The following is a 23545-nucleotide window of genomic DNA, read 5'->3' as shown; positions in this document are numbered from 1 at the left end:
ACATCAAAGGAGATATAGCTATGCATATCCTGAGTTTACCAAAAAAAATTTATGTTTTACTGAAATGTCTGTTTCCCTTTCCCCCTGTGATTAAAATGCCAGACATGGAGGATAGTTTGGGTTTTATATTTTATTCTAATTTATTTTTATAAATAAAACAGAGAAAAAGGATGAAATTAAATCTTGCTGCTTAGAAATTCTCAACCAAAATGCCCACTGGAAATACGGATCTCCATATGAAGGTAAAGGACAGTTGTTAATCGCCATTTTCTTAGAGAAAAGCAGTTTTCTAGAATATTCTTATATCACTGAGTTTTTTAGTCCCATCTGGAGTTCACATATTTTTGCATAGCTTAACTCTGAACTTCCTAACCTAAATTTGGAGGATTTTTTCCCCTTGATTTATCTCCTACTTTAGCTGAAATAAAAGGTTTTCAAAAAATCAAATAAGCAAATTCTTTTGGTCCCATACCTCGTTGGGTGAAGATATTGCTTTTTCCACCTGTTTCTGTCAGACACTCTTCAGTAGTCTCATCTGGTCTAAGAGGACTGGCCCTACTGGAGATGAGTAATCTACTGGTACTTGGTTTGGCCAAGTAGAGATCTATGAGCTGTGCTCTGAAAGTCCCATCCTGCATGTCCTCTAATCTGATGTCATAGTCTCCATCACTTTCTTTGTAGGCTTTCAGATATAATAAGAAAAACATTTCTCATTGTAATTATCAATGTCTAAGGGTTTTGAGGAACCTTATTAAGTAGATTTGTGATCTTTTCTTTGTTTTGAAACAAAAACCATTGTTTTGAAACAATAGGTTTCAATAGAGCCTTTAAAGAGAAGCCAAAAAAAAGTCCATTCGCTGGCCCATGGTTGATAAGCCATTTCTTTGTCTGTAGACTTACTTTGGTACTCAAGTTCTTCAGCATGGAATTGAAAAGAATCTTAAAAAATGTTTTAGAGGTTAACAGTCACAGAGACAAGAAGATTCTCCAGATTTTTCTATTCATTTCATCTATAAAAACATTAAGGTGAATTCTTGGGTTTGTGGATTAAAAATCTAAAAACCTCAGAGCGCCAAACAAAAGCTCAGACAACACCTACCTGAATGAAGGAGGTTTAAGCTGCCCTGTTCTTCTTGCCTCAGTACATCTGGAATCCCAGGAAGGCAAGTAGCAGTCCACAGTGGCACTTTCTCTTTTTACTTTTCAGAGATGCTATCACCTATAACACCTCTAACCTGCCCAGAAGTTTCTCATCAGCCTCTTCTGTCACCTTCTCTCCCCTTCTCCTATTGCCATTAAAAAAACATAAAGTTCCTGTGCTTTGTCAACGCAATGGTTAAGACAAAGTGTGAAAATGTATTGGGTTTAATTAAAAGGTAAGCATTACATAATGAATATATTTTAAAAATTAATATACCTCCTCAAAATTTTTATGACTTTCCTAGTAATGTGTTTTATTTCAAAATTAATTTAACATTTTTTACATTTCAAATCATGTTTTTACTTGCTTTTAGCCAGGTCCTATTTGCCTGATTTGCCAATGATGGGGTCTATTTTTATATCAAAATGTTTTACCTACCAGCCCGCAATAGAATATTGCCACCTCCATCCCTTTACGTACATTAAGACTTTTACATATGACACTAGAATATTTGTCTTGGTAGAAAAATCAATTATGGTGCATATTTGTTTACTTAAATATTTTTTCTAGCTCAGTTTTTCCCATGTCATAAACACAGACTAATTACATATATTTTAGGCCTGGAGGATTTAACAACTTATGTCATATCATATCACCCCAGAAGGTTAGCAGAATAGAAGTAGCAAGCCATAAAAATTGACCTGATTTCTAGAGTTTACTCCAGGGTACACAAAGATATATCTGCTGAAAGATATAAATCAAACAGTATATGAAGACTGACCCAATTGGATCAGACCTGAGTTATGAGGGAATTCCAAATGATGAGGATTCTGTGTGCTTCCTTTTTGGCCCAACTCAACCGATATAGTGAGCAAGATTACTTTCAACTTAACTCAGAATTCCCCTGAGTCACAATTACAGCCAGCAGTGGCACAGCCCACATAGCACATAGCCTGCCCTAAATTCAAAAAAAGAAAAAGAATGAGAAAAGAAATTGATCTGCTTTATGTGAATCATACTTTACTTTTATATGACTCACATTTCACCTTTCTCTAGAAGAAAATTAGTATTTGATATAATTAACTAGATTTTGGATTCTCCATGGATGTAGTAGTTTAGTATGTTAATATGTATTAACATGTATTAGTATGTAATACAAATATTTTGCGTCCATCCACTTTATTTTAAATATATCACTCAGAAGGTTTATATTCACGTAGCACCTGTGGTGTCCTTTAGTATTGCATTTACTGTGTTATCTTGTAACATATATTTTTCAAACACATCTGCCCTCCTCAGTATAGTGTGAGCTATTTGTGGCCAGAATCCATATCTTAATCATCACTATATTCCTAGTGCCTAAGAGAATCCTTGGTATAAAGCTTGTATTTAATAAATGTTTATTGAGTAAGATTCTAGAAAGCATGATAAATAAATTGATGATTGATAAGGATCTGAAAATTAAATAAAGTCTCAATGCGTGCTTGTTAAGCCCAATTTTTCAGTCATTTAGGCTCTCTGTCTTTTTCTCAACATTCTCCATTTCCTTACTTCAACGTCTCATCAGGTGAATGCAGATCCGACTAGGCTCATGTGTCTCTGTAACCTGCCATCACATCTCAAAAAGAAAGTGGCATCTCAAAGAACCTCATGGGGCTCATGCTGGACAACACCAAACAAAAGAATTCCATTTTGCATTGTTCATCAAAAATCAATCAATATTCCCTAAGACTGTCTAGTTTAACAAAAAGAAACTCTTCAGAACATGAGATGTAACTGGACTACACGGTAAACTCAAGAAAATAATATGGTAAATACCTGTCAAAAGAGGACAAAATATGATACTTTCTCATTCTCCTCACAGCAAACAGATGGATAGAAGGTATGTAAGTAGGTAGATGACAGAAAGATAGATAAAACAGAGAAACTTTAATTTATTAGGCCATCTGTTGGAAGAGGGTTAAGTTTTGTTTTAATTAACTAAGTTTTTGAACATAGAATCTGGCCTCTCATTTCAGTCCGAGTCACGCTACCACAGTCCAGGTCTGCGCGCTCCTTTCCTAGAGCGACTTTCTGAGAGAGTCTTCTCTATTTAGTCATCCCTCCGTCCAGTTTACTTTTAATGCTATTGCTAGATCAATCATTCTAAAAAATAAACTTGGTTATGCCACTCTCTTCTCTCACATCTTTTGTGGGAGCCCCATGGCCTTCAGGACAGAGTCTAGGCGTGGCTTCCTACCTCCCTTTAGATTCTGCCATTCCCTGCCTGTCAGCCTCATTTCCCCGTGTCCCACTTCACTTTGGACCATAGTGAACAATCTTGTGCTTTACACACATTCCTCCCTCATCCGTTTAGCAGACGTTTGTTGTTGAGCCTACTCTGTGCTACACACTGTACCCGGTGCTGGAGGGGCAGAGGTAAAATGCACACAGCTCCCCCTCCAAGAGCTCACAGCCTCCGGAGGAAGACAGACAAAATTGGGGGGAATGTCTAACACAGAATGAAAACTGGGGTTTTGGGATGCCAAAAGAGTGCTCATTATGATATCTTCCTGGAAGGTGTTTCCTAGCCCAAGTCAAAAATAACATAGGCTGTGGTCATCCAGTCTCTTTCTTCCTAGAAAGTTTCCCCTCCTTTCTTTGGGTAACTCCTTCCTGTCCTTTAGTCTCAGCTCAGGTGTTACCTCCTCCAGGAAGTATTCCTTGACTTCCTAGTGTGGTAGGAGCTGTCCATGTGCCTCTACAACTTCCTGTCCTTATCTGCATCGCAGCAGGTTGCACACTGTATTTTTGTTGTCAGTTTGTCTCTTAACTCCTTCAGCATAAGGGCTGTATATTTTTTCTTGTATCCCCAGTGCATTCCCTGTGCTACACAGAGCCTTCCCATTAAGGTTTTGGAGACATTTTTGAAACAATTAATTGTTTAATGAATTTACATTTGTAATCTTAGAGTTGGAAGGCATTTTAGCAGTCATATTGGCCAGCGTCCCACCAGTCAAAACCAAAATTGATTCTATAATGTTCATGATAGGATGGACATTCAACTTCTGCTTCAATGCGTCCACTGACAAGGAGCGCATTAAGTTCAAAGAAATGCAGAAAACAAGTGCTGTGACTGTGCTGTAAGTCCATATACACTTACTGTACTTGGAATAAGATTTTAATCTAAACATCTTAAGAGGCAGAGCTTCCGACACAGGCTTGCATTTGTGGAGGGAACATTGTTCATCAAAAGATGAAGTGGCAGGAAAGAGAACTTGGAATTCCTTCATCCTTCCTTCTGTCTTAAATAGCTAATGCAGATCCCGTTCATGGAAAACCATAAAGTATTTAGTTTTTGAATTTATGCTTTATACATCCTTGACTTCTAATTCTCCATCCCTTTTTTTTCTTTTCACAATTGCCATTTTCTTCTCCAACTTTTTGGATTTTGTTTCTTTGTTTTTTGTTTTTAATTCTAGCATCTTATTTTGTGATATAGAGCACAGCCTCCAAGTTCCCCTGGGTCATGGGCCTGTTCCCACCTTGTATAGGGAAATCTCTTGAAGTGGCTTGTCCTCAAGGACTTAATGTTGTTTTTAGATTATAGCCACTTTAATGCCCAGCCAGCCTTCCCCATAATGTGGATCTCAGGTCTCTGGAACTAAAGGATCTTCATTTGGTGGTGATGCAATACTTACGACCTAATTTTTCCTTTGACATATCTGTCATTCTATTGTATATTCCTCAGATTTGTACCCAAAGAAGACTTCCTCTTACAGTGTTTTGTTCTGTGACACTGGATAAAGTCTGGCAGGTCTGGAGTCAGATTTCAAAGTGGAAAAACTTTAAAACAAAATCATTAATTCTCAAAATCCAAATCACAGTTTTCCTCTTTTTTTATCCTGATGCTTAAATTTATGCTTATTTAAGGAAAATTTCATTGAAATTATGATGCTTGAATTTCTCCTTATAGAGTAAAAGAAAACTGCAATGTAGGGATCAGAACTTACCTCCTCGGTGGTTCAGTAGTTGGTTGTGCTCACGAAACCAACGCTCAGGTGTAGTGTCATGTCTCAGTTTGTGCATCCAGTAAGCGGGACAGCCAGGGTTCAACCTTAATTTTCTGGTTGGAAATCTATTACTTATTCCAACATATCCCCAGTACCTAAGTGTAGGTTCCTTACTTAAATATCTTCAGGAAAGGCTAAAGCTTTAGAGCATTTTAAGTATTATTTATTTCTGTTATGTATGTGAGATATTTATTAGTCCTCTTATGTAGTGTGAAAAGGAGCTCAGGAGTAATACATAGCTGTGAAGTATAAGTTGTGCACCATGGTCACAGAAAGCACCTTACCCAGTTTAATAGGGTAGATTGTTATCGATAGGACCATTTGTGAAGTTAGTGTTATTATCTGGATTGGATTCTCTTTCTGGTTCCAACCTCATTCTTCCTATCTCCCTGCTTGGTGAAAGAGCAGGCCATGGAATGGATGTTAGTAGATTTGGCTTCTCATTCCAAATCTCCCTGGAAATGTCTAACTTGGTCCAATAATTTACTTTCTCTAGCCTCAGCTTTTCAGTATGGGACCAGCCATGCACTGAATCCTATTGCTAAAAATGTTCACGTAAAAGCCATAAAATAACAACAAATAATAGGTAGCATTTACTGGGCACTTCCAGCTTGCCTGGAATTACGCGTTATTTGTATTATCTCATATAATTCTACCAATAACCTAACACTGGCTTGTTGTGTACTCTGTGTCCATCATCATCAGAAATAATTATGCAGACACCAACTCTCTTCATATGAATTGTTTATTAGTCATGATGTGTGATGAAACTGAGTCATCCTTGTAGGTATTTTACAGTCAACCTGAAAAGAGTGGAGAAGTCATGAAACAAATATGTAGATTTCCAACTTAACTTTTCATGTCATCAAGAACTTTTCCCTCAGTTTTGCATAAAAGACAAAGAGAAGGAATGCAGGGTGATAGGAAGTTAGTCAACAACTATTTAAGCTTAGAACTCCTCAGCATTTATAAATAAAGATGTGGATTCTATATAAACTTCTAATGTTGTTAGGGACGAAAACAAAGTTTCTGTTTTGTATTGCTGGTATGCATAGTAATAGTATAAGATGTAATGGAACCTACATGGAAAAAGGAAACAATATTCGTGTGCTTAATTGTGTTATATAACTAGTTGTTTTAGTCTCTTGTCCGTTCTTGGATACGTAGCAGTATAAAATTATCCTCCCAATGTTTTTATTGAACTGGCACATTACGTGATGATAGAACAGGACTTATAGAAAACATTCTAGAACTGTCTGTGCCAAGCACATTATGAAAATGGAGGCGTGCCTATCTGGCACAATGTATTTTTCCTTTAGATTTTCTAAGCTTTCACTGTTTCCCCTTTTGCCAGTTTTTGAGAGTATTTGATGCTGCCTAGTAGTAACTGTAACCAGGGACTATCTCTGTGCTTTGTGATCTTTCTAATATTGTAATTCTAAGAAAAAAAATGAGGTTCGTGGTAATATGAGAATCCTGAGGGAAAAAGTTCTGCTGTACTAAATGACATTTTCAGCACACATCTCAATTATCTAGATATTAAATCATTGAATTACTTCTTTGAGAGCTTTACTAGTTTAGAATTATCTACCACACATTGACACCGTGCCTATTACCTGACATCCATCTCCAAAATGATCTCACAGGTAAAGAAAATTATATCACGTGGTCTCTGTTATGTATTCTAAGACTTTTTCAGGTCTAGTAGTTTGTTCTACTTGGGGTTATTTTTCATGGGCTCTTAATGGAGTTAGAATTTGGGTCCCAATTCTTCTACTGTGACTGAAAATTAGGTTTCAAAACCACTCTCCTCTCACCAGTTGACGTGTGTTGGCCAAACATCCATAGCTAACAGAACCTTTTTTGCCTGTGTCTATCTGGAGGTAGGAAGCTGACAATTAATTCGTTCAATATTCAACAAATATTTAAATCCAACTTGTGATTAAATGGCTCTTTGGTTAGCTTGTATATTACTGTCATGTTTTGGTTGTGTGCATCTTACTTTTGCCCAACCGTTTCCATACTTTGAAGGAAAAATAAGAAAATTTCCAACTAAGTAGGTAGAAAATTAGAAAATCGTTTCTTTTTAGTAAAATGTATCTCTGATTTACATCCTTAGCCCTGGATTTGCTCTGAGAAAAGAAATTTATCAGTAGCTCAGAAAAACAGCAGAACTGTCAGGGACATTTTCTTCCGAGTGTTTCCGCTCCCTTCTTATTTCTTCCCTTTCAACAGTGGAAGAAATGTGACAGCTGTACCTTATTTTCTCATATCTGCAAGCCCTCAGGGTGTATGTGCTCAGGGACTACTGTTTGGTCACTTAAATAAATATATTTATTTGCTACTTGCTTTAAAGAATAGAAAATACAAGAACTATGAGAACATATCAAACTATTTTTTTATGTACAATATGCAGGCAGTCCAATGATAACTGTAAGTCCAGATGAAAATGCTTCTCTTTTTAGACTTTAAACACATGAAGTTTTAGTGTGTGCATATGTTTTATGTTCCTTAGAACCAACAAAAGTGTGTTATTTGGCCACCTCCAAAATAATAAGTCCTTTGTCATTTTAAAGTTATCATTCGCTTATTAGCAACATTTGCATGGATGGTAATTAAAAGACAGTTCTGGGGATGATGGATAAAGGAGAATTGCTTTTTTGAAAAGCAAAATAATGTTATTTTTTTCAAGAAATCATATTTTCATTAGAGTTTTTTAACCTAAAACCTACCTAAAATACCTAGAATGTTAAGTAAGGTTTTTAAAAACATTTTTCATGGAAAAGATTGATGTCTATTTTGTATTTTATTCACTTTATACACATGAAGGATAACATGAGAGCTATTGTGTGTTAAATAATACTATATAATTTTCTCAAAAGAATGATACCCTAAAGTAAAATGTTGGAAGGCAACAGGCACAGTTATTATTCATTTATAATATATGTTCTGCCTGATTTGAGAAAAGATTTGATGATGTTTTATAATTAAATTATATATAAAATAAGAAACAACACAGTACCAAAGATTTAGAATGAGGTAAATACTACAGCTAAGCATTAAAGTTCCTGGTAATTCAGGGAAAATGTGGGGACAGATAGATTACCTGATTGTCTACAAAATATCAGAAATCAGGAAAATACATCTTATTTCTAAATTCCAATATAAATTAATTTGTTGTATCTATCTTTTTGCAAGGAACAATCATAACACAAGAGACAATGTTTTCAATAGTGGTTTTACAGACTCAGCAGTAGGCTTTTGGGTTGCCTGTGGACAAGTCCAGATTTTTTTCACACACACCAAAATAGGAGTTTACTTAAGTATCTGGACAGATGCTCAAGTAAAATTACAGTGTTTTGAAACATAGACCATTATAGTCTTAGGCCTGGAAAATTTTTAAAGCAGATACATTTAAATACAAGAGAATCTCAATATAGTAGAAATCTAATTATTGATGTTGTAATCAATGTTCTAGAAATCTAATAAATAATAGCAGTACTGACTGACAGACCTACCCATAAGCTACAAAATGAGACTCCAAGAGCCTACATTATCATATTAGACAAAAACTTTTCTATTAAGTAATTGAAAATTAGAATTAGAATCTATTTGTCCCAAAGCATGAATTGAATTTTGCCATGATAGGCATGTTTTGTGTTCCGTTGGATATTTCCTTTTTTCTGTTCTTTTGTTATTGTTGGTCCTTCCACTCTTTTACTTGCTTTCTCTGTCCCCTTCTCTTTCTTGGTGTTTCTTAACTAGAATTATCTAAGAGATTTAGCTACTTGTAAGGCTTCTGTTCACGGTCCTAAAACCTTCTAATCAATATGGGGAGAAGTACTTATTTTACTCTGCAACATTAGACAGGTTACATTAAGTCTATCTAAAAATAAAACTGAAGAATTTTATGTATATTAAATAGACAGGGATTAATCCATATACCATTTCAACTTGGAATTTAATCTGTAGAAAGACTATTTTCATCCTGGTTATATTGGCATTTATTATGACGATAGAAGATAATAGAGGTTGAATCTTCAATAAGTTTGAAATCTGATCAATACCTAATCATACAGTTTGGTTCATTTCATTGGAATCAAAGGTTGACAAATTGTCAAACACTAAAGAATCTTACTTTTTCATAATTATCCATCAGTAAAATGAAGCAGAGAGTAGCAATGTTCATTGGGTCAACAGCTGGGCTGAAAGCATGCATGTTCTTCCTGAGGAGCGTTAGACTGAGAGAACCAGACCTAAGGTTTTATTGAGGGAAAATACTGAAATTTTAAGAACTGGAATTTTAAAAGCTGAAATTTCGATGAAAGAAGAAATAAGTCTGTCCTTAAACAGCTTTCCGATATCAAGAGGAAATTGTTTATTAGCAAAGGATAGCAAAGATTGAAGTTCACCACTCAAGTCCATAACTAACATTTCTGATGGCACAAGATCTTCTCTTAGCTTTTTTTCTCCAACTGTCTATCTTAATTGGGAAGAATATAGAGCCCTGATCTCATTTTGATAAAAATCGAAATTTGAACTTCTTAGATTTCTTTTTTAAAAATCCATATTCAGGTAGCTGTATCTTCATTGGTATTTGTGTTTAGCCCAAGCATCTAAGATTCCATTGTAATTTGTTATAAATTGTAAATCAATGTCTTGGACTTTGTAGATCTTTTTAAACTTACTCAGGAATTTCTTTGCTCACGTTATCAAGCTTGGCATTTGGGGGAGGGACAGCGAGGAGGGCTCACGTAGCTCCTCAGTTTGCTTCTTCAAAAGAAGATTGTGTGGCAGGTCTCCAGCGTTAGGATGTGTGATCTTTGGCTATGGAAAGAGGAGAATCTTCCCCTTTACACAGCAAGAATGGAATGTTAACAATTCCACGTACCTCTCAAGTTGCCTTTCATAGTTGTGGAGGTGATTTGGCTTTATCTCAGCCTTCTTATCTTATTTAATCCACATTCACAGTTTTCAGAGAGATTCAAGTAAAAATAATATTATACAAAAGGAAGAAGAAATTAAAGGAATCTGTGATCACTGTTAGCTAGGTTGTAATATCATTTTGAAGAATGAAGATAATTTGTGACCCTAAAACATTGATTAGGAACTTAAATGAAATTTACCATTCTGTGGGTGATATTTTAATAATAGCATGTTGTGATTATAAGTAAGTGTGGTCAAATAGTGTCTCCTTTGGTTTTAGCAGCTTTTCCCTAGGGCAGAAGAAAATCTTTCCAAAGCGTATTTTCTGTCAAAGTAGTGTCGTCAGAGCAATGCCAATTCTAGATTGAAATCTCCTAAAATTATTGTCACTTAATATATGGTTAGACTATGTACATTTCAAAAACCCAACAAATTAGAAACTGGTATCTGTTTAATCTGTGTACATTCTAAGGAGTAATATCTGAATAGTTGCATCAAGAAGCCAGATTCTGCATTTTAGGTGATAAATTCACTTTATTTGTGTCTCTGGTATTAATTTGAAGTCAGCATGGTAAGCCAGCCCTTTCTTCTTCCAAATTAGTTTCTTTTGGTTAATTAAAAAGGAAGAATCCAAAATTCTAGAGCATTCAGTGCTAAGAAGTTCACCTTCCAAATGTCTGTTCTCCAGTTAACATGGGCTAATGTGCAAACCTAAGTTTTTCCCAGATGACATCAGAAAAAGTGTTCTGTGGCCGATTGGTTGGGATGCTTTGCACATCACTGCCCCTCCCTGAGATTCCAACATCCAGTAGTACCTCCAGAGCTCTCTGAAAGCTCATACTATACATGCCCATGTAACTCAGCATTTCTCAAGCTTATTTGAGCTCTTTACCTGTGGTGGTCTTCCTCCCAAAAACACGTCACCCAAGAAGGCCATCGTGCAATTTTCCTGACCAGTATTTCTCAAGGTCATCAAGAACGAAGAAAAACTGGGTAACTCTCACAACCAGGAGGAACCTAAAGAAATATGAAAACTAAATGTAATGTAGTATCCTGGATGGGATTCTGGAACAAAAAAAAAGGGTGTTAGGTAAAAACTAAGTTAATCTAAATAAGCTGTGGACTTCAGTTAATGACAATGTATCAATATTGTTTCATTAAAAGCCTATTAATTCTTTAAAAAAGCAACATTAACAAGGCACGTACTTCTTTATGTGAAACTTTTTTCTATTTATAACTGTTCACTTTGCATGAAAAATAGATTGGACCATACAAGAATAAGGAAATTTTAAGTAAGCTGTTCTGGTAAAGACAAGAAAGCATGGAAAGATAAGGATGCTGAGCCAAGAGTCCCACTATCAATAAAATGTTGTGATCCGGAAGGTCACCATTTGAATCTAGACAATTTCTTTAGTCAGTTAGACATATGAAGATGACACAACTCAGAAGAAACACAATCCTTAGACTCCCGAATTAGGTCCTTTGATATTTGCCTGGAAGATAATGGCAGAACGGAGTCTAGAACCTTGCAGAGTGGTCCTTACAAAAGATGTAGCTGAGTTTTCACATGTACACATTGAGTGGTTAATTCTGAGAATGCACCTCTCTGTTCGGGCTCTCGTGTTGCAGACATTTGCCATGTCTGTTTTGGAACATTCATTCAGTCCTATACAATATCTGGAGTCAGGTTGGGGAATAACTTTTGTTATTGTACTTGCCAAGTTTTCAGGCTTCTGTTCCTATGCCAACAATCCCAGGAAAACTGCTTAAAATATTTTATATGTAATGACTGGTGGTATAATGTGTGGTGCTAGAATTATAGTAACAATAACAAAGGTGGCAACCACCTCGAGCATGCCAGGGACTGTGCTGAGCCCTTTATTTTATTCTGTTTAAACTTTGTAACAAATGAATAAACTTGGCGTTGTTGTCCTCGTCTTACAGCTGAGGAAACACTCTGTGCACATAGTTCTTTGCACATCACCAGTGATGTCAGGACGCTCTGTGGTTTTCTCACTAGCCCTTCAGTCAGTGTCTTAAAAGCTAAACTCCTTTTAATACACAGTATCTGGAAAAGCATATCCATGTCTGGTTTGAATTGAATGCCCTTGAAACTGAAAGGGCTAACATGTTGGCTGTTGTCTTTTCCAGGTTTCACTGAGAGTTGTGTTTTTAAGAGTACTTGGAGTAATTTCCCATAATCCAGCATTTCCCCCCAGCCATTCCTTTCCCCCCCATTTTCTACCTAATTTTCTCATACTGCAGGTTTTCCCTATAGCGAAGGATTCCTTGACTCTGCTGTGTAGTCAACATCATGTCAATGAAAGGTAGTTAAGATGTGTCCTTAGGCCAAACACTAAGTTTTTTTTAAAGAGTATATGTAGATTGATGATGATCTTCTATTAAAATAGATATGCCAGAAAAGATCTACAAAACCAAGGTGTTAACCATGGCTAACTCTTGATATTAAAAATGGGTTTATTGAACTTAGTTTTTTGATCATAGCTGACCACTGAGTTTGCTATAAATTTGCCCCATCTTGGTGCTCTTAATATCAGGTCAGATTTCCTCAAAGTGATGGCTACTGTTTTTCCTTTTCCAATCACAGGAGGGGTCACAGGGCATTGAAGAATGGCAGATGATCGGAAAGATGAAGCAAAGGCGCCTCACTGGACCTCAGCTCAACTAACAGAGGCATCTGCACACCCACATCCACCTGAGATCAAGGAGCAAGGCGGGGCAGGGCAAGCACTTGTCCGAAGCGCCAACGGATTCCCATACAGGGAAGATGAGGAGGGTGCCTTTGGAGAGCATGGGCCACAGGGCACCTATTCAAATACCAAAGAGAATGGAATCAACGGAGAGCTGACCTCAGCCGACAGAGAAACAGCAGGTAAGTAAGGGCTTTTCTGTCACCAGTGCCTGCTTTGTGCCTTGAAGTCTGCTTAGTCTGAAAGTGAATTAATTTACAGCACTGATCCTCTTTCACGGGTGGTAGGACTGAAATTCTAGTCAGTCAGGGAAATAGACACCAAAAGGAGAGAAGACTCATGCGAAGTAGCCTGACATCCCCCAAATTAGTTTTAGTTGTGGGAATTCTCAGCCTCATCTCCCTAATTTAGTTGTGGGTTTCTTTGAGGAAGATTAGCCTTGAGCTAACATCTGACGCCAATCCTCCTCTTTTTGCTGAGGAAGCCTGGCCCTGAGCTAACATCCATGCCCGTCTTCCTCTACTTTTTTATATGTGGGATGCCTACCACAGCATGGCCTGTCAAGTGCTGCCATGTCCGCACCCGGGATCCAAACCGGGGAACCCCGGGCCACCAAAGTGGAATGTGCGTACTTAACCGCTACGCCACCGGGCCGGCCCCTCCCTATTTAGTCTTTAACACTTTAATTTTAATACACAGACAAATGGTGCAGTGTATATGTGTTTTGCTAGAAAATGTTGGTATTGAAAGAAAACTTCACAAACAGTTTCATGTTGATTCTCTTGAATGACATTGGACCTAAATCCAATTGATTGATTAGAAGCATATTTACTTTTTAGGGCAGAAAGGAATGTAGATTCCATCTCCCGCCTTCAAAAAGAGAAAGGAAAAAAGAAAAGAAGTAAAACAAACACATATACATTCTCAGGAACCATTTCATACTTCCTTGGATAGCTTAAGAACTAGTATTTGGTGCTTGAAGGAGAACAGTATAATTAACTCTTTGGTGCTTCCTTTCAAAGTATGATTTCTACCAATAGTCCTCTTTACTCCATCATTGGTAATATTGTTATTAAGGGCAGAGTCATTATATATATATATTAATGGCATAGAGAACCACTAGCCTGCACTATAATATTCTTCACCATTATTTCCTTTTTTCTGTAATTCAGAATTTAATGTATTTGAACACAGTACCTTGCAGACATGCTACCCTAAAAAAATAAGTAAACTGCAAGGAGTAAAAAAGGCCATGCCCCTTCAAAATCATCCCTAGCTTATTCAAAGATTGGTTTTCTACACTCCATCAGTTAGTCAGCAACGCTTATTGACTGTATGCTCTGTTCAAAAAATGTATTTATATTTTAATGGGGAAATATGAAAGACATTTCAAATGACTGAGGAGAAATTACAGAAGTACATAGTATATTTTTAAAAATCCGCTCGTTCAACAAACTACTGTTGGCATTTTCTAAATGCAAGGTGTTGTGTTAGCTTCTGTGCCAGGGTGTGTGCAAGGAATGGTCTCTGAACTTCATGGAGCAGAAGATCTAGTAGAAAAAAATGAGACCTGCACATATAATTAATTCATATACAAAACACATGCATTCAGTGCTAAATGTGCAGTGTAGAAAGGCAAAGTTGAAGAGGGATTATTTCTATTTAGGGTCAAAGTTCCGGACCTGTGCACAGAAGCATCTTGAGGGGCCACAGCAAATTTACAGGAATGTGGCAGAGTTTTTAAATACTCAAAAGAAACACAGTGATACTCAACATCTGTCAAACATTGCATGAACTATTAGCTCTAGAAATTACCCAGTTTCAACATTAGAACACACTGCATTCCTTTTCAAGATGTCATATCTTGGAGAAGTTGGGTTTTCAGTAGTTGCTATAATAAAAAGCAAGGACCCAGCAGAAATCCGTGTGGAACAGGAAAAGAGCACAGCGGTGTCCAATCTAATGTCTAAGGATTTGAGAAGTTGTGCAGTGCCCAACAGGCACATACGTCCCATTAGTAAGAAGTTGTGGTTAAAAATGAAATAAAAATATTATTTTTTACCTGTCATGGTGACTTAATCCTTTAAAACCTTTTCATGGTTATTTAATCCTTTCATAGGGATTAAAAGAGATAGTGAAGTGTACAAAGTGAATGGCACAAGAAATAGTAGCTATTTGTTACCATTATTGTTATTATTGGTGGTGGTAGTGGTATCAACATGGACAACAGGGCACTCTTGGCCAAAGAATATTTTTCTACAGTCAAGTATAACACAACTTGAAGAGGATGGGACTTGGGTGTCAGGAGCACTAACTAGGAAGATTTTGAAGGGATTGAGGCATGAGGAGATGAGGACATGTTAGAGCAAAATGGTTGTGGGGAAGGAAAGAGAAAATGTGATAAACCAAGATTTCCTCTCATCCTATCCTGCAGCACCTGATGTTATCCCTCAAGTACTCAGTAAATGTGTGTTGAGTGAATGAATGAATGAATAAATGCAAAAAGAAGAAAAAAAAAAGTCATGTTCAAATTAATGGTGAAAACTATTGAAAGGTCTTACTTTGTCTCTTGGACTCTCATCAGTTGACTTTCACTGACTATTATGGGGGCTTATAATACATTCAAGAAAAAAATTACTATAGTGCACTTGGTCAAGCATTGAAGAACCAACATTAGTCTGTATTTCATTTTTTCAGTGATCTTAATTAAGTATTTAAGAGCATCATAAAAATCTATTTACCAGGTCAGAGTGTCCTCCCCAGCTTCTTTGAAAAAATATAAATTAAAAAGAGACTAACAGATGTTTCTTTTACATTATGGGGTTAGGATCATCCAGAGTTAATTTTGATTTCAGCTCTACATATATCAAGTGAATCTTAGGTTGCCTTTGGGAGACTGATTATGAAAGTTTTATATGTATGTTCATAGTGACAGATGTTGTCAACAGCCATCTGGGGGTTGTCTGAGTGATGTGTTCAGTCCAAACTATGGTGTGATTTTAAACTGACCCCCTCCAGAAATAGCAGGCCAAGTATTGAGTCCATAAAATATGCATGTGTGGAAAGCTGTAGGAAAGGAAAAATGCAAAGTATTGTCTCCTCATCCCTATAGAGGATGTTCCATGATAGGTCAATGTGCAGGTACATTTCTCTCCAGAGTTTAGCTCAATAAAATAATAAATTTTATTATTGATAGTTTATATATACTATTTCACAAATTACAAACAGAAATCATCCCCAGTAAGAAGAAGTGTTCTTAAATCTCAAATATGGTCTTTAAAAACACTGTCCTTTGGGGCTGGCCCTGTTGCCGAGTGGTTAGAGTTCCATATGGTCTGCTTCAGCAGCCTGGGTTCATGGGTTCGGATCCCAGGTGCAGACCTGCTCCAGTCATCAGCCATGCTGTGGAGGCATCCCACGTGCAAAGCAGAGGAAGGCTGGCACAGATGTTAGCTCAGGGCTAATCTTCCTCAAACAGATATTTTTACATTGTTTTTCAAAGCATGAATAATAAGAACAAGGCTTGTAATAAACCCTTCCTCTCTTTTCCACCTTGTCTTTATTGAAGAAAGCAAGAGGCGTACCTTTTGTTCCCCACAGAGTTCCAACTCTCAGTGAAATTTAGAAGCCTCATCTTTAAGTTTCTTATGTAGGGGTGGGGCCCAAACTCACATTAGAATTCACATCAAGATAACAAGAAGATACCTAGAAGGGACTAGTCAGGTGACCTTTCACGGTCCTGCTCTTTACAATTTGAGTCACCCATCCAAGATCGTATGACTACTACCAGAATGCAGGTCTCCTGCTGTATAGACCAGCGCTCTTCCCTCTGCCCCACACTGCCAGATTCAGAATTCAGAAACAGCACAGCCACTTGCAACAATTATCAATTATAGCCTCTGTGAATTTGACTGTTCTAAGGGACAGTGCTTTGAATGGCAGTGGGAAACACCAGTCACAATATAAAGTGCCTTTGTAACCATCAAAAGCCAGTGTCACCTATCTCTTTGAGTAAATTTTAAGATTAAAGGGCATTTCTTCGGTTAATTCCCCCCGATTCCCTAGGGCTGTTTTATTTCCCCAACATTTCTAAGTATTTTGTCCAGTTTACTCCGTGCCAAAGCAGTGAGTTCTGTAAAAAAGCTCTTCCAGGTCCTCCACTGTCGCCTTTCCAGAGCTTCCCAATAGAGCTGTGCCTTTGAAAGCCTGCGCCGGCACTTGGACGTGCACATACCTTGGGCAGTCAAGTGAGCAACATACCCAGATATATGTGTTTATTGTTGCTGCAATTATAAATCTAAGCTCGAAAATACACGATGGAGGAAAAGTTTGTCATCACTAGTGCAAAAAGCTGAATAGGCGTTTAAGCTTCTCTCTGTTACCTTTTTCAGTCTTAGAAAATTAGAACTTGCCTTTTCTTACCTCTTCCCTTCTCCCCGACTTCATTCCTAGATTTGAGATTTCCTAGTAGGAGTCATCATCCCATTTAAAATCTGGCATATTATACATAATATTAACGTATGCAGAGCAAAAGGGTACAGAGCCATTTCTCCTGCAAAGCGACTAAAGCTATCCACACCGCCCCCCAAGGCAAATAAACAAGCTGGCCTAGCAATACCAGAGCCTGCAGATTTTCCTCTCCTTGTTGCCATGCCAACCACTCTCTGCTCTGGCTGCCATTTCCCCCGAACTCCGCAGAGAGGAGGGTGCAGAGCCGAGTTATCTAGCCTTCAAGGGTGGATCTGCAGGAAAGCACACAACCTCACTGTGAAGCGTCTGGGCCTGCTGGCGCCGGTGGATGAGGACAGAAGATGGGGACCTTGCCGGTGTTTTCCTTCGAAAGGTTAGGCATCTGAGGCTAGAAAGCGTGAGAAAGACAAGGACTGATAGAAAAGGCAGTGCCACGAGGTTTGTATCTGTCACGTTTGCTTTGTCCTGTGTGGTCTCTGTACGAGGTGAAGCAGGTTGTGGGGATCAGCTTCGGCCATAATATGTGGCTTGTCTTGTTGGTAGATAGAAGGACCTGAACCTAACTGAGGGCTGGCTTGAAGGACGTTATAATTAAGAACTGCGTATGAGCTTGTATAGAGCTGGTATGCCTAGCCAGAGCTTGTAATGTTTTACAAATTGGAGGAAAAGGCTGATAAAGCTTATAAAGCTGTTCATCAGATCAGATAAAGCTGATAAATCTGATAAAGCGGTTTGTTTAAATGTACAGCTATAGGGTAGTTCTTCCTATAAAAATCTACCTTGTATCTGTCTTTGGTTTTCCGCCAGTCTTAAAGCAGGATGAGATCGTCTTGAGCCAGTAATCGTGAATCAGAATATGAGGAAAACGTGGTTTCTCTAGACTTGTTTTAATTAAACCCAGTGACTCAACAAATTAAAACATGATTTTATTCCTTGCAATTTGAGTTGCCTACAAACGCTTCAAGCTATGAAGAGCAAGACTTTATCTAACACAATAGGATATTTAAAAACTCAGATAAATTTGCATACACATTTACTCCCATGTATGTTCTTCCAGAAAATTCCTCCCGTGCACTTGTGGAAATGTCTCATCTCTTTATTGTCTTGTTTTGCACTAAATGTCAGAACTGCATCACAAGCGCTAAAAAAGGTGTTTTATCAATCTCTTCCGCCCACTGACACTTTAAAAAATTATTTTGTTGAATTTGACTCTTAATCAATGTAACAGATTTGAGCTAAGAACAATTCAGACCTCCTTGTAGAATTATTCTGTCCCGCTTGTTTGTAAATGTAAATATGACTTAATTATCATTGTAGTTTTTTACTTGATCCTTCCTCTCGATCCTGTATTTTTGAAGATCTTATCAAAAATTTTCTCGTCTTTAATTTGCTGTCATGTTTGGTATCGTATTTTTCTTTTAATGTACTCCAGGTTTTTTAGGGATGTTTTCTTACAGTCCCACGGTGGTTCACCACCAGTGTGATTTTGCCCCCCGACCCCCTCGAATATTTGGCAATGACTGGGCACATTTATTATTTTTATGATATTGATACGCTAACAGCACCTAGAGGATAGAGCCCAGGGATTCTGCTGAAACCCCACAATGCAGAGGACAGCACCCAAGAAGAACAAAGCCTTATCTGGCTCCAAATGTTAACAGTACCGAGGTGGGGAAACCATGGTATGAACAAAATCCTAATGTGCGAATCTTTGAAAGACTATGACAATCTCTATGATAATAAAGCTGCCTATCATTATTATTATTTAAAATAAGAATAAACTTTTAACTATAAAAACTGAGCAAACAGTGGCGAACACCCTTTCCAGATAAGTGTGTTCCCAGGGAAAAGGCAGGCGGGGCCAGCGGGAGGAGGCAGAGGTTTTCCTATCAGCCTTTCCTGAGTGTGGGCTGCGCAGGGAACGAAGCGGTGGGTCTGGGGGCTTGGCAGACCCGCCAGCTGGAGTGGCGGGCGGTGAGCTGGTGGTGTCAGTGACTCATGGAGGGGTACAGCAGGGTCAACAGGGTAAACCAGTTGTAGGTTTGGGTCTCAGGAGGTGGTGGTTGCAGGGCGTTGACTCTTAGGACACAGGAAGCCATCAGGCTGCGGGAGGCCCCAGGCCCCCGGGAGCGCCGGCCCCTCCCAGGCCTGCAGCCCAGCAGCAGCTCTGTGACCGTGCTGGAGGCTGGTGGTGTCCTTGCCATGGGCAGACGAGGCGGGCTCAGGGAAGGCTGGAGGTCAGGCCCGGGCCAGCCTCCTCCTCTCAGGCACTGTTGCATGAGGGGCTGACGCTGCCTCTCGGAGGCCCAGGCCTGGGCACAAAGGAGGGAGCGCGCCGTTTGTCCGAACGGGCTTGAAGGCAGATGGCCTGCGGCCGGGGCTCGGGCTCCTTCCCTCGGTGTCGGGGAGCTCAAACCAGAGAGGTCCGTCGACCTTCTTTTTTCCTTTCTGGCATTGGCTGAGGGCCCTCAGTACTGTCTTCTTGGCACAGGGGTCTGGGGGCTCCTCGGGGGATGGACACATGTACATGCGCCTTCTGCGCTCAGGAGGATGGATTTTCAAGGTGCCCGGGCTCTGGACGCGGCGGGGGTTCCGGGCATTTCAAAGCCACCGCTGAGAAACCCAGCCCCGTGGAGGTGTGGCGGGGCGGCTGCTGGGGGAGCGCTTCGGTCTCAGGCGCCGCGGCCCTCCGGACTGTGGCGCAGTCCCAGCCGGGCGCCCGGTGGGGCGGGACTGGGTCCGGAACCGGCCCTGCGGGTGGACCGAGCTGACGGGGCACCGACCCCAGCCCGGCGGCCGGCGGTCGGGCCTGGGTCGCTGGGACCTGCGCTGCGGGGCGGGGACGGCAGCGCGGCCTCAGCCAAGCCCAGGGACCTGCCCGGGTGGCTGCGCAGGATCACGGCGCGGCGGGGCTCGGCCCGGGACGTGTCCGAAGTCTGCAGGTGTGGAGCGCACGGGGCTCGGGCGACCGTGGGCGTCGGAGCGAGGACAGCGCGCGTGGGTGGCCGCACCCCGGGGCCCTGCGGCCGTCGCCTGCTCGCTGAGGCCCGGGAGCCCCGGCGTCCCGCTGCTGTCCCCCGCGCCCGGCTGAGGGCAGAGGCGCCTCCGGGCTCTTTTTGATTTTTATACTTGACGTTTAAAGGGAGGAAATACAAGGATTTCTACTAGGTCCTGAAAATTACAGAAAATGACAGAAGGGCGCTTTCCATTACTGTAAAAATAAATTAATACACTTGAATGCTCTTTTAAGGAAAAACAATGAATGCACTTTTATTAGTAAAAGGGAGATTTGTTTCATTCTTCTAGAATGGTCGCTAATGTCACTTTGCAATTTTGCCTTTAAGGAAATGGTGAAAGCCATTCAGGATTTATGTTTTAGCATCGACAGCGTTGATTTAGTGTGGATTCTCCTAGAATTGCCAACCTTCATACATTTCATACGTTTGTGTATAGTCTCCAGTCTGAACATTAATGCCGTTTCCTCCTGTCATCTCTACCGTAATCCATGTGTGCCGCGTGGAGTGAGGCACGTTGCCCACCTACAGTGGGGAAGCCGGGACCTGCAGAAAGTGACCATAGGCCCCTGGTAAATTGATTATAGCGCTTCAGTTTAGAGGTCTGCTTCTGGGCAGGCCCCAATATTGGAGTGGGAGAGGGACAGAAATAGTGGCCAACAGAGCAAGCAAATATTGAATCAAAAGTGGGTAACAGGTTTGTCTGGATCGGAGAGGTGGAAGGCTGAATGAGGAGGACACTACAAAGAGCTTGATGAGGAAACAGGAAAGGCTTCTGTGGTTCAGAGAGAGGCCAAGTTTTGGGGAAGCAGGGGTGCTGTCAACTGACAGGTGATGGAGAATGAGATCCCTAAGCTGTCTACTGAGTACTTTTTTTTTTTTGGTAGATTTCTTTTTTTATGTATATTGAGCTAACATTGATTTATAACATTATATAAATTTCAGTTTTGCATCATTATATTTTGATTTTTGTGTAGACTACCTCACGTTCACCACCCAAAGACCACTTACCATCGGTGGCTGTGGACATTTCCCTATCACTCATTTTGCCCGCCCTCCTCCCTCCTTCCGGTCTGGTAACCACCAGTCTAATCTCTGTGTCTATGTGTTTGTTTGTTGCTGTTTATATCTTCTACTTATGAGTGAAATTATATGGCATTTTATTTTCTCCATCTTATTTCTCTTAGCATAATACCCTTAAGATCCATCCGTGTTGTTACAAATGGCAAGAGTTCGTCTCTTGTATAGCTGAGTAGTATTCCATTTTGTACATATACCACATCTTTTTTATCCATTCACCATTGACGGGCACTCAGGTTTTTCCCAAGTCTTAGCTATTGTGAGTAACACCACAATGTACATAGGGGTACAAATATCTTTATGCGTTTGTGTTTTTGTGTTCTTTGGATAAATACCCAGGAATAAAATAGCTGGATCATATGGTAGTTATGTTCTTAATTTTTTGAGGACTCCCTATACTGTTTTCCGTAGTGGCTGCACCAGTTTGCACTCCCACCAGCAGTGTATGAGATTTCCCTTTTGTCCACATCCTCTCCAACACTTATTTCTTTTCTTGTTAATTATAGCTATTCTGATGGGAATGAGGTGATATCTCATTGTAGTTTTGATTTGCATTTCCCTAATAATTACAGATGTTGAACATCTTTTCATGTGCCTGTTGGCCATCTGTATATCTTCTGTAGGAAAATGTCTGTTCATATCCCTAGCCCCTTTTTTAATTGGGTTGTCTGTTCTTTGTTGTTGAGTTGTATAAGTTCTTTGTACATTTTGGACATTAACCCCTTATCAGATGTATGGTTTACAAATATCTTCTCCTGATTATGTTAGGCTACCTTTTTGTTTTATTGATGGTTTCCTTTGCTGTGCAGAAGCTTTTTAGTTTGATGTAGTCCCATTTGTGTATTTTTTATTTTGTTTCCCTTGCCTGGTGAGACATGGTATTTGAAAAGATGCTGCTAAGACCAATGTCAAAGAACATACTGCCTATATTTTCTTCTAGAAGTTTTTTGGTTTCAGTTCTTACATTCAAGTCTTTGATCCATTTTGAGCTGATTTTTGTGTATGGCATAAGATAATGGTCTACTTTCACTCTTTTGCATGAGGGTGTCCAGTTTTCCCAACACCATTCACTGAAAAGACTTTCCTTTCTCCATTGTGTGTTCTTAGCTCCCTTGTTGAAGATTAGCTGTCCATAGATGTGTGGGTTTATTTCTGGCCTCTCAATTCTGTTCATTGGTTTGTGTGTCTTTTTTGTGAGTGTGCCAGTACCATGCTATTGTGGTTACTATGGCTTTGTAGTATGTTTTGGTCAGGGATTGTGATACTTCCAGCTTTGTTCTTTTTTCTCAGGATTCTTTTGGCTATTTGGGGTTTTGTGTTGTTCCATATAAATTTTAGAATTCTTTATTCTATTTCTTTGAAAAATGTCATTGGGACTTTTATAGAGATTGCATTAAGACTGTAGATTGCTTTAGGAAGTAGGGACATTTTAACTATGTTAATTCTTCCAATCCATGATCTTGGAATATCTTTTTATTTCTTTGTGTATTCTTCAATTTCTTTCAGCAATGTTTTGTAGTTTTCAGTGTATAGGTTTTTCACCTCTTTAGTTAATTTTGTTCCTATGTATTTTGTTCTTTTTGTTGTGATTGTAAATGGGATTGTATTCTTCATTTCTCTTTCCACTATTTCATTGTTAGTGTATAGAATTGCAACTGATTTTTCCAAGTTTATTTTGTATCCTGCAACTTTACTGTATTCATTTATTATTTCTAATAGTTGTGTTGTGGATTCTTCCAGGTATTCTATATATAGAATCATCTCATCTGCAAATAGTGATAGTTTTACTTCTTCCTTCCAATTTGGATCCCTTTTATTTCTTGTTCTTGCTTAATTGCTCTGGCTACGACTTCCAATACTATGTTGCTTAAGGGTGGTAAAAGTGAGCATTCTTGTCTGGTTCCTGCTCCTAAAGGGATAGCTTTCACTTTTTCACTGTGAAAGTGTAATATTAGCTGTGACTTTGTCATATATGGCCTTTATTGTTGAGTTACTTTCTATACCCATTTTATTCAGTGTTTTTATCATAAATAGATGCTGTGTCTTGCTGGTTGCTTTCTCTGCATCTATTAAGATCATCATGTGATTTTGATTCTTCATTTTGTATCATGTCTGGTGTATCATGTTGATTGATTTGTGAATGTTGAACCA

The 23545-nt window shown here is 39.1% G+C and overlaps 1 protein-coding gene across 50 annotated transcripts in view; it reads left to right on the top strand.

Moving 5' to 3' along the window:
* MAP2 (microtubule associated protein 2) overlaps positions 1 to 23545 on the top strand; it is a 302503-nt gene that overhangs the window by 200696 nt on the left and 78262 nt on the right. For 41 of the 50 annotated variants that reach the window (XM_014867741.3, XM_044746584.2, XM_044746571.2 and 38 more), the window contains one exon: positions 12728 to 13012. In XM_014867741.3, coding sequence (XP_014723227.1) covers positions 12751 to 13012 — 262 coding nt within the window. In that variant the 5' untranslated portion in view covers positions 12728 to 12750. Of the gene's footprint in view, positions 1 to 12727; positions 13013 to 17524; positions 17739 to 19589; positions 19724 to 23545 lie in introns of those variants that run through there. The other 9 variants (XM_070489820.1, XM_070489819.1, XM_070489825.1 and 6 more) reach the window with 3 other exon arrangements.

Source organism: Equus asinus, chromosome 19 (genome assembly GCF_041296235.1).
Source record: "Equus asinus isolate D_3611 breed Donkey chromosome 19, EquAss-T2T_v2, whole genome shotgun sequence".
Lineage (NCBI taxonomy): Eukaryota > Metazoa > Chordata > Mammalia > Perissodactyla > Equidae > Equus > Equus asinus.
This window is presented reverse-complemented; position numbering and strand designations above follow the sequence as displayed.